Consider the following 11,419-nt stretch of genomic DNA (forward strand, 5'->3'; position numbering starts at 1 on the left):
AAATAACCATTCAGGGTATAACATTGGTGACAATGGTCACTCAATCGCCGACCATGTTATGCTGGTGAAATTGTGTTACTTGCACTGACACCTAATTGAACAGTGCTGCCGGGTGATGACCCATTTTATATTCCACTCCCAGCTTCGATACTGTATGTCATCAAGTCAATACGATTTACTCTATCACTCTATCACTCTCACAGCTTTTTGATATTATTTACACTTTGACTCTCATGTGCTAACGGACGGGTTCACATTTTATTCCCCTTCTTCTCCATTTAACTTTCAGTTTTTATGACTGAAGAAACGAAGCCATCGCAGAATGAATTAAAGCATCGTGTTCCCAAGAGCAGAATAACGCAATCAAGATGATGTAATGAGGTAACAGGTTCAGAGCGGGGTATTCATAAGCCTGAGAATGCCCATTGGAGCCTCGAATTACTCACTGCCTCATTAAGTGATCGTTTGGAAAATAAATATGTTCCAATGTGTTTGTTCCAGCGCGCGTGGCTGATACCGGGTTTAATGTAAAACCACTGTCTCCCTGTGGGACTGACTGGTGTATAAAACACCTCCTGTTTCAATGCATTGTCTTTGTGTCCAAACCAGAGCCTTGCATCCACGATTGTCTCGCTTAGGCAGGAAATGGGAGGATCAGCAATTTTCTACGAATCAGTCATTTGCTATCCAATTCTTGCAATTATTGGTCTTCCCAGTAAGTAATAAGTTAATGACGAAAGGTCATCGACCTGAACCGTTAACTCTGCTTCTTTACCACAGATGCTGGCTCACTGAGTATTTTCGGCATTTTCTGATATTTTTCAGATTTCTAGGATCCGCAGTATTTTGCTTTTGAAGTAATAACAAGCATTTATTTTTTGAACCATTGTTTAATTACATTGTTGCTTTTAATACATGCTGTTTGCCTCTATATCTTTGTTCCTTGGTTGCCCATTTTTAAAAATTCGTTAGTGGGATGTGGGCGTCGCTGGCGATGCCAGCATTTATTGCCCATCCCTAATTGCGCTCGAGAAGGTGGTGGTGAGAAGGTGGTGGTGAGCCGCCTTCTTGAACCGCTGCAGTCCGTGTGGTGAAGGTTCTCCCACAGTGCTGTTAGGAAGGGAGTTCCAGGATTTTGACCCAGCGACGATGAAGGAACGGCGATATATTTCCAAGTCGGGATGGTGTGTGACTTGGAGGGGAACGTGCAGGTGGTGTTGTTCCCATGTGCCTGCTGCTCTTGTCCATCTAGGTGATAGAGGTCGCGGGTTTGGGAGGTGCTTTTGAAGAAGCCTTGGCGAGTTGATGCAGTGCATCCTGTGGATGGTACACACTGCAGCCACAGTGCGCCGGTGGTGATGGGAGTGAATGTTTAGGGTGGTGGATGGGGTGTCAATCAAGTGGGCTGCTTTATCTTGGATGGTGTCGAGCTTTTTGAGTGTTGTTGGAGCTGCACTCATCCAATCAAGTGGAGAGTATTCCATCACACTCCTGACATGTGTCTTGTAGATGGTGGAAAGGCTTTGGGGAGTCAGGAGGTGAGTCACTCGCCGCAGAATACCCAGCCTCTGACCTGCTCTCGTAGCCACAGTATTTGTATGGCTGATAGGTGGTAGGTGGTAATCAGCAGGAGGTTTCAGCAGCAGCAGGTGGTTAGATTATTGATTCGAAATCTCTCACTTCTTATTTACTTCAAAATGACAACTTTTGTGATATTATATCAGGCTCTCTGAATGTCTGCATCAAATGCAAGTTCTTCCCTTTGTTAAACGACGCGCAATCAGCCACCTGGAATAACTGTGGCCATCAGGTCGAACGCGAGGATCCTTATGCGGAGTTTTAAATTGAATTTCTCTTCCAGATGTTAACAGGCCTGGTGTGCATCTCCAAGATGCTGTATTTCCGACTCCTGAATTTTGTCACGCTGTGACTTGACTTTGGAGGCAAAATTAATCCAACCCGACAGTCGGGAAACTGACGGGGTCGAGTGTTACGCTGGTTTTATACCCCACCAGATTTCACCCTCCATTGAAGTTAATGGGGTGTAAAACCGGCGTTTCACCCGATCCGTGGGTTAAAATTACCCCTTTTCTGTCAGAATTTGAAGCAAATCAATGGCTATTTTACTGAACTCTGTTCATTACCCTCACACGAGGACGCGGCTTCTCATCAGTAATGTGAAACTGTCACATTAAATCACGTGTGACAAAGGAAGAGCCAATTTCGTTATTGGCACATACTTTATTCTCGAATGAGGTCAATTAAATCAGCACAGTAGTGAGTGAACTTGGTACCACCCTGTTCTGGTTGTCTCAGCAACCCACCCAGTGAGACTCGGAGGAATCCGTTTCAGTAACAAGCCTCCTGTCTCACAGCGACGAAACATTCAATTCCAAGGGAGTGTGATTTTATATCGCTAATCTATTTCTTCGTTAATTCTCCTGGTTTTTCCAATTTCTTACAGCGAACCTGATGTCAGTTGTGATCCTGTCACGGGGAAAGTGCGGTCTCTCCAAAGGAATCACTCGTTACATGGCGGCCATGGCATTGGCAGATCTAATGGTTTGCATGTTTAATGTAATTTTGCAAAACATCTTTCGGTATCATATTCTAAATTCATGGTTGAGCTACACTTACGTGTGCCGTTTTACTGCTTTTATACAAGTATTTAGTAGCCAACTCTCTGTCTGGTTCACAGTATCATTCACCTTTGACCGCTTCATATCGATTTGTTGTCAGAAACTAAAATTAAAATATTGCACCGAAAGAACTGCCTCTGTAGTTTTAACGATCGTGTGTTTGCTCAGCTTTTTGATGAATATTCCTGTTTATTTCCGTTACGAGCCCTACTCTATTATTGACGATATACCGTGGGGCTGCCGTACAGTATCAGGACATTTTTATTCACCGGCATGGGTAGCTTACAAATGGATCAACACTCTCTCATCCCCAATTCTCCCATTCCCTTTGTTATTGCTGTTAAATTCTCTCACTGCCAGGCACATCTTAGTGGCCAGTAGATCTCGCAGAGCCCTGAAGAGCCGAAACAATGGGGAGAACAGCAGTGATCCCGAGATGAAGAACCGAAGAACATCCATCATTCTGCTCTTCGCTATCTCGGGGAGTTTTATTGTGTTGTGGACGCCGATTACTGTAATAAACATCTGTGTCGGTGTGACGGAGACACCTACTTTCAAAGGTTCAAACTCACTTTATTTGGCAATTAGAATCGCACTTCTGCTGATGTATTTGAGCTCCTGCACGAACACGTGCATTTATGTACTGACCCAGAGGAGATTCCGAGAGGAGATGAAGAATATGGTGAAATATCCGGTTACTGTCATTACTAAATTATTTAAATAATTAAATTTTAATTCCTCGTATTTTCCTGGTATCCAGGTTCGTTGTTGCTACTTGAAGTGTTCGGCTGAGGCCAAATATTGCACCCATTGGTTCTCAACCTTCCACAACACCAGTTGGCCATTTTCCGACCTCACAAGGTGATGGTAGTTACGCTGCTGTTCTAAAACTCGCAATACCGATATCAGAAAACAAACCACACCGAATTTTCCAAACATATTGCTGAAATAATGTTTTAACATAAACTTCACAACGTTTCACAATTGTTCATTTTTTGAGGTGAAAGCACAGCGAGCAATGGTGCCCACCGGTTCTCAATGATTTGCAGAAGATTCCCTTTGGCTGCTACTATGAAGATATCAGATACACAACGTGAAGATTCCATCTGGTCTGCACGTGTGAGGGCATCAGAAACTCATCGGGAATGCTTCTTTTGTATCCAGTCTTAAAGGATGTCAGTTTTGGTTCCTGTGTGTAAGGGGTTGGAAGTTATGCTACAGCTATAGAAAGCCCTGGTTCGACCTCACCTGATATACTGTGTACAGCTCTGAGCACCGCACCTTAGGAAGGTTATATTGATCTTGGAGTGGGTGCAGCATAGGTTTGCTAGAATGATAACTGGAATCCAAGGGTTAAATTAGGTGAGATTACACAAACTATGGTTGTATTCCCTAGATTTTAGAAGATTAAGGTGCGAGTTGATCAAAGTTTTCAAGATATTAAGGGGAACTGAAAGGGTAAATATAGAGAAACAATTTCCGCTGGTCGGGGAGTCCAGGACCAGTGGGATACCGCCTAAAAATCGAGCCAGAACCTTCAGGAGTGAAGTCAGGAAACACTTCAACTGGGGTGGTAGAAGTTTGGAACTCTGTTCGGCAATCGGCGGTTGATGCCAGCTCGATTGTTAATTTGAAATCAGAGATTGATCTATTTTTGTTATTCATAGGTATTAAAGGATTTGGGGCAAAGCCGGGTATATGAAGTTAATTCACAGATCAGCCATGAACTCATTGAACGGCAGAACCGCCTCCAGTGGCTAAATGGCCTACTCCTGTTCCTATGATGTCATGTTCCTATGATATCAGAGACACAACAATATATGTATTTCTGCAAAAAGGGACAGAAATTTTGTTTCTTTGTGATAAGCTCCACAACTGTCTCCTGACTGGAGATTAATAGACACGGGAAGTCACATCACTGGGTGTGCGAGATTATATAACAATTGGACCATATTGTAAAATAACGGGACTTATTTATTTAATTTATTCTTTGAATGTGGGCATCCCTGGATAGGCCGGACTTTATTGTCCATCGCTAATTGTCCTGTGAACCTTTTGTTTTATTCGTTCATGGGTTGTGAGCGTCGCTAGCAAGGCCAGCATTCATTGCCCATCTCGAATTGCCCTTGAGAAGGTGGTGGTGAGCCGCCTTCTTGAACCGCCGCAGTCCGTGTGGTGAAGGTTCTCCCACAGTGCTGGTGATGGCAGGCCTTCTGCCTTGAATCACTGTCAGTTGTTTGAAACAAATGTGTGGATTGTGTGGCCACTTTACAGCGTAGCGAACCATTACACTACCGTAGCCATGACTTCATTATAACGCAGTGTCCAGCTGGCCCAATCCGTGAATCTGAGCCTTGCTTGTAAATCATCCGTTCCAATTAGACGATCATGATTTGATTTTTGGCGTTAGGAGCTCAACAATTCGCTTCAATGCTCAAGGACTGGGGATGTGTAAAAGTTGGGCGTGGTCCGCTCTCCTGGTCAAATTTAAATGACCCCTCTGCGAAAGTGTGCCTGTCTGGATTCCAGGAAGAGCTCAGCTTGAATTAACCCAAGGTTATATCTCATGTCGAGAATCACAGTGCATCCTCACAGGCAATGGATGATCATACCCTCAGGACCATGTGTCAGAATTAGCGGAAAACTTCCGTCGATGTTTACCTGCGAAATCCCTTACATTTTGCAGAAATACATATCATATTGTATTGCAGATGATATCCGTGCACACGGAGACCAAGGTATTCCAGATCAGTTCTTGATGTCCTCAGACGCACAGTTCAGTTGCAATTTCAGTGTTCTGTCGCTGATATTTTTACTCATATGGACCAAATGCAATCTTTCTGTTCTGCAGATGATATGGTCAATCAGAGGGAGCAAATGAATCTTCCAGTTTTGTTTCAGATATCTTCACTATTGGGAACAAAGTTCATTTTCCCATTGTGTAGATGATACATTTACTCAAAGCGATGAAAGGGAATCTTCCCATTGTGTATCTGACATCTTGACTGGTAGGGAAAAAAGGAATCTTCTATCCTTTGTCAAGCACTGATGGGAATCTTTCCCAACTGCGTTTTCATCTCAAAAATGAACAATTGTGAAAAATATTAAGGATTAAGTTACGCATGTGATCATCTAACGTTCACCAGATTGAAACATCTGGATGAAAGTGTCCAATATGTCACTTGTACGTCAATGTTTTCTCCCAGTCTACATATATTGTAAATCTATCTTCAGAATTGATCGCAAGTGGGGCAATTCAAAAATCGAATTCATTGTCCGCATGCCTGATTGATTACTTTTTCTGTGCAGATCTGAATCAAATTGAAATGAATTTGTGATTTTAAAATATTTTAGAAAGCCAAATCTACAGAAATACTTTTCCATGCAATTTGATTTGATATAACTGTCCTGCTTAACGAGTCGGAGGCCATTTTATCAGGGCATGAGTAATCTTCGAAGGGGCTGATGTGCAAATGACATCATTCATGGTTCCATGATTGGACGGTAATAAATTTCGGCAAGAAACATTGGCGGATTAAAAGAGGAAAGTTGATTATATCGGCCTGCTATCAACAAAATGGTGGATATAATTGCATGATGAATGATAAAAGTAATTATTTTGGGAAAGGAACGGAATGATGCAGCAAACAGACTGTGGGGAGGTCCTCAATTGAAAATAAAAGACTCAGGCGAAGGGCCATGAGCAACCGCGCAAATGGAGGGACATACGGGAAGTTTGACAGCAATAAGCCAATCGTTCATTCAAAATCTTAGTATATTATCTTGTTTAGTTGTTCAAATGTTAAACCCTGTCAATGGCTTTGAATATCAGGAAAGTAAATTCCCAAATACTCACCAGTAGGAATATGATGGTTTATGAAGGGGCTAAAAAGGGCATCAGTAGAACTGCCTCACCGAACTCCATACTGGTGATCAGAGATTAGAAGAGAACTTTCAGGTCGATGGATTAATTAAGTTTTAAAATTTGCCACCTAAATTTTGGAAAACACAGGGTTAAGTGCAATCGGCCCTTAGTTAGAAAGTCAGAGCAATCGACGTTCTTTGGGATAGAACTTTGACAAACAGCACTATAAGTAAAAAGGATATGAGGAATGAATGTAACCGACAGTGTGTAAACAGAACAACGCGTGCCTGAGATCAGACACATGCATCTCGAGAACCATAGGAAGAATTCTACCAGAGTTAGAGGTTTTTGGAGTCAATGAAAGGCATAATCCAACATACAGTTTATTATAATGTTGAAACATTACATAAAGTGACCGTGAGAATGCCTTGAAGACATTTTAGTGAAGTCTCACTATATGATTGGTATATTAATATATTCCAATTTGGCTTTCGCAATATTAACCCACATTCAAACATGTGTATGGGGTAGGAAATCAACATAGGAACAAGAATAAACAATTCAGTCCCTCGACCCTTTCCGCTGTTCAATGAGATCATGGCTGATCTGTATCCTAACTCCATCCACCCGCCTTGGTTCCTGATCCTTTAATAACCTTGGCTAGCAAAACTGTTATCGATCTCAGATTTAAAGTTATGAATTGAAGTAGCATCTGTTGCTTTTAGTGGGAGAGAGTTCCACATTGCTACCACTCTATGTGTGAAGAAATGTTTCCTAATTTCTCTCCTGAATGGCCTGGTTATGATTTTAAGGTTATGTCCCCTTGTCCAAGACTCCCCAACCAGCGGAATTTTGTTCCCTCCATCAACCCTAGCAAATCCTTTCAAAATCCTAAAAACGTCAATTAAATCACCCGTTAACCTTCTATATTCGAGGTGCTACAAACCTGGTTTGTGTATTCTCACCATATAATCTCACCCTTGGAGCCCTGGTAACATTTCTTCACTCAACGGGGTGGTGAACCTATGGAATTCTCTACCACAGAATGCTATGGAGGCCAAGTCACTGAATATATTTAAGAAGGAGCTAGATAGATTTCCAGACACAAAAGGCATCAAGGGGTATGGGAAGAGAGCGGGAATATGGTATTGAGATAGAGGATCAGCCATAATCATATTGAATGACGCAGCAGTCTCGAAGGGCCGAATGGCATAATCCTGCTCCTATTTTCTATGTTTCTATGTAACATTCTGGTGAATTTGCACTGCACTCCTTCCAAGGCCAATATATCCTTTCGGAGGCGCAATGCCCAGAACTGTACACAGTACTCCAGATGTAGTTTAACCAGGGCTTTGTATCGCTGTTGCAATCCTTCCTCCTTTTTATATTCTGGCCCTCTTGTTATTAAGGCGAACATTCCATTAGTTTTTTTGATTATTTTTTGTACCTGACTACTACATTTTAGTGATCTGTGTAGATGGACCATTAAATCTCTTTGGACCTCCACTGTTCCTAACTTTTCACCATTGAAAATTGCTCGGATCAATCCTTTTTTGGTCCTCGCACTTTTGGATGACCTCACACTTGCCTGAATTGAAATTTCAATAACTTCTCCACATCGAATGTTAGACTCACAGATTTATAATTTCCTGGTACTCACTCTCGTCTTTCTTAAATAATGGAGTTACATTTGCCGTATTCCAATCTAAAGACGCAATTCCAGAATCGAGAGAGCTTGGGAAGATTATGGCTAAAGCATCTGCAATTTCCTCACCTCCTTCCTTTAAAATCCTGGGATGGAAACCATCAGGTCCTGGGGATTTGTCAGTCTATACTGCCCTTATTAATCCTAATTTTGTTGTCTTGCTTACATTAACGTCAGTGAGTTTCAGTCCTTGATTCATTATTAGCTTCCCTGGAGTGTTCGGTATATTATCCTTTTCCTCTACTGTGAAGATTGACACAAAATAATTATTCAACAAGTCTGCCACTTCCTTATTTTCATTTGCAATATTACCAGCGTCTGTTTTGATTACCGTTTTTCTTCTAATATAATCGTAAACACCTTTTGTGTTGATCTTGCTATCCAATTCTGGCAATTATTGGTCTTCCCAGTAAGTAATAAATTAATGATGAAAGGTCATCGACCTGAAACGTTAACTTTGCTTGTTTGCCACAGATGCTGCCTCACTGAGTATTTCCAGCATTTTCTGTTTTTATTTCAGAGTTCCAGCATCCGCAGTATTCTGCTCTTGCAGGAATAACAAGCATGTATTAAGTGAAACATAAATGCATTGTTGCTTTCACGTTTTGCTGTTTGCCTCCATCTCTTTGTTCCTTGGTTGCCCATTTTATGATAAGCTGATTGAATAGAAATCTCTCACTTATCCTTATTTTCTTCAAAACGATAACTATTGTGATATTATAGAGTGCTCTCGAAACGTATACATCAAATGCAAGTTCTCCCCTTTGATAAGCGCCTTGCAATTAGCTACCTGGAATACCTGTGGCCATCAGGTTTATCGTGAGGATCATTATGCGGAGTTTTAACCAGATTTCTCTGGCCTCCTTTCTCATAAATGATAAACAGCCAATGCTAAAGGAGTGTGATTTTATATCGCTGATCTATTTCTTTGTGATTCTCCTGCTTTCTTTCCAATTTCTTTCAGCGAACCTGATGTCAGTTGTGATCCTGTCCCGGGGAAAGTGCAGTCTCTCCAAAGGAATCACTCGTTACATGGCGGCCATGGCAGTAGCAGATCTAATGGTTTGCATGTTTAATGTCATTTTGCAAAATATCTTCAGGTATCATTTTCTAGATTCATGGTTGAGCTACACTTACGTGTGCCGTTTTACTGCTTTTATACAAGTATTTAGCAGCCAACTCTCTGTCTGGTTCACAGTATCATTCACGTTTGACCGCTTCATATCCATTTGTTGTCAGAAACTAAAATTAAAATATTGCACCGAAAGAACTGCCACTATAGTTTTAATGATCGTGTGTGCGCTCAGCTTTTTGATGAATATTCCTGTTTATCTCCGTTATGAGCCCTACTCTATTATTGACGATATACAGTGGGGGTGCCGTACAGTAACAGGATATTATTCTTCATCCGCATGGGTAGCGTACAAATGGATTAGCACTCTCTCATCCCCAATTCTCCCATTCCCTTTGTTATTGCTGTTAAATTCTCTCACGGCCAGGCACATCTTAGTGGCCAGTAGATCACGCAGAGCCCTGAAGAGCCGCAACAACGGGGATAACAGCAGTGATCCCGAGATGAAGAACCGAAGAACATCCATCATTCTGCCCTTCGCTATCTCGGGCAGTTTTATTGTGTTGTGGACGCCGATTACTGTAATAAACATCTGTGTCGGTGTGACGGAGACACCTACTTTCAAAGGTTCAAACTCACTTTATTTGGCAATTGGAATCACACTTCTGCTGATGTATTTGAGCTCCTGCACGAACACGTACATTTATGCATTGACCCAGAGGAGATTCCGTGAGGAGATGAAGAATATGGTGAAATATCCATTTACTGTCGTTAAGTTATTTAAATAATTATATTTTAATTACTCGCATTTTCCTGGCATCTAGGTTGGTTTTTGCGACTTGAAGTGTTCGGCTGAGGACAGGTATTGCACCCATCGGTTCTCATCCTTCCACAACATCAGTTGACCATTTTCCCACCTCACAAGGTGATGGCAGTTACGCTGCTGTTCTAAAACTCGCCATACCAATGTCAGCAAACGAATCACACCGAATCCTCCAAACATATTGCTGATAGGATAAACTTCACAATGTTTCACAATCGTCTATTTTTTGAACAATTGAGTGAGCGAAGTTCCCAATCGGTTCCCGACGATTTGCGGAAGATTCGCTTTGGCTCCCATTGGTGAAGATATCAATTACATAACGTAAAGATTCCATCTGGTCTGTACGTGCGAGGGCGTCAGATACTCATCAGGGATACTTCTTCTGCCTCCAGTCTGTAAGGATGTCACTGTCGTCCCTGTGTGTAAGGGTTTGAAATTGATGCAACAGCTGTACAAAGCACTGACTAAACCACATCTGGAGTACTGTGTACAGCTCTGAGCACCGCACCATAGGAAGGAAATATTGATCTTGGAGGGAGTGCTGCCTAGGTTTACTAGAATGATACCTGGACGCCAAGGGTTAAATTAGGAGAGATTACACAAACTAGTTTTGTATTCCCTGGAATTTAGAAGATTAAGGTGTGAGTTGATCGAAGTTTTCAAGATATTAAGGGGAACTGATAGGACAAATAGAGAAAAACTATTTCCGCTGGCCGGTGAGTCTCGGACTAGGGGATACAGCCTAAAAATAGAGCCAGAACCTACAGGAGTGAAGTTATGAAACACTTCTACACCCAAAGGGTGGTGGAATTTGGAACTTTCTTCGGCAATCGGCAGTGGATGCTAGCTCTATTGTTAATTTTAAATCTGAGATTGACCTATTTTTGTTAATCAAAGGGAGTAAAGGATTTGGTGCTAAGGCGGGTATAGGAAGTTAGTGCACAGATCAGCCATGAATTCATTGAATGGAAGAACAGCCTCGAGGGGCTAAATGTCCTACTCCTGTTCCTATGATCCTATGTTCCTATGATATCAGAAACACAACAATATATGTATTTCTTCAAAGAGTAAGGGACAGAAATGTTGTTTCTTTGTGATAAGCTTCACACTGCTGTCCTGACCGGAGATTGATAGACACAGGAAGTCACATCACTGGGTGTGCGGTGACTATATAACATTTGGACCATATTGGAAAATAGCAGAACCTTTTTATTTCATTTATTCTTCGAAAGTGGGCATCCCTGGCAAGGCCGTCCTTTATTGCCCATCCATAGTTGCCCTGATAACGTGATGACGGGCTTTCTTCCTTGAATCA

General features: G+C 41.8%; 2 protein-coding genes across 2 annotated transcripts; both read left to right on the forward strand.

Annotated features, from left to right (window-relative positions):
• Positions 1–2,502: 2,502 nt before the first annotated feature.
• LOC137305023 (cephalotocin receptor 2-like) lies at positions 2,503–3,363 on the forward strand. The gene has a single exon (XM_067973791.1). It carries the CDS (start codon positions 2,533–2,535, stop codon positions 3,361–3,363), a length of 831 nt encoding a protein of 276 aa, XP_067829892.1. The 5' UTR covers positions 2,503–2,532.
• Positions 3,364–9,211: 5,848 nt separating this feature from the next.
• Positions 9,212–10,069, forward strand: LOC137305011 (cephalotocin receptor 2-like). The gene has a single exon (XM_067973780.1). It carries the CDS (start codon positions 9,242–9,244, stop codon positions 10,067–10,069), a length of 828 nt encoding a protein of 275 aa, XP_067829881.1. The 5' UTR covers positions 9,212–9,241.
• The last annotated feature ends 1,350 nt before the right edge of the window (positions 10,070–11,419 follow it).

This window comes from Heptranchias perlo, chromosome 39 (genome assembly GCF_035084215.1).
Source record: "Heptranchias perlo isolate sHepPer1 chromosome 39, sHepPer1.hap1, whole genome shotgun sequence".
Classification (NCBI taxonomy): Eukaryota; Metazoa; Chordata; class Chondrichthyes; order Hexanchiformes; family Hexanchidae; genus Heptranchias; species Heptranchias perlo.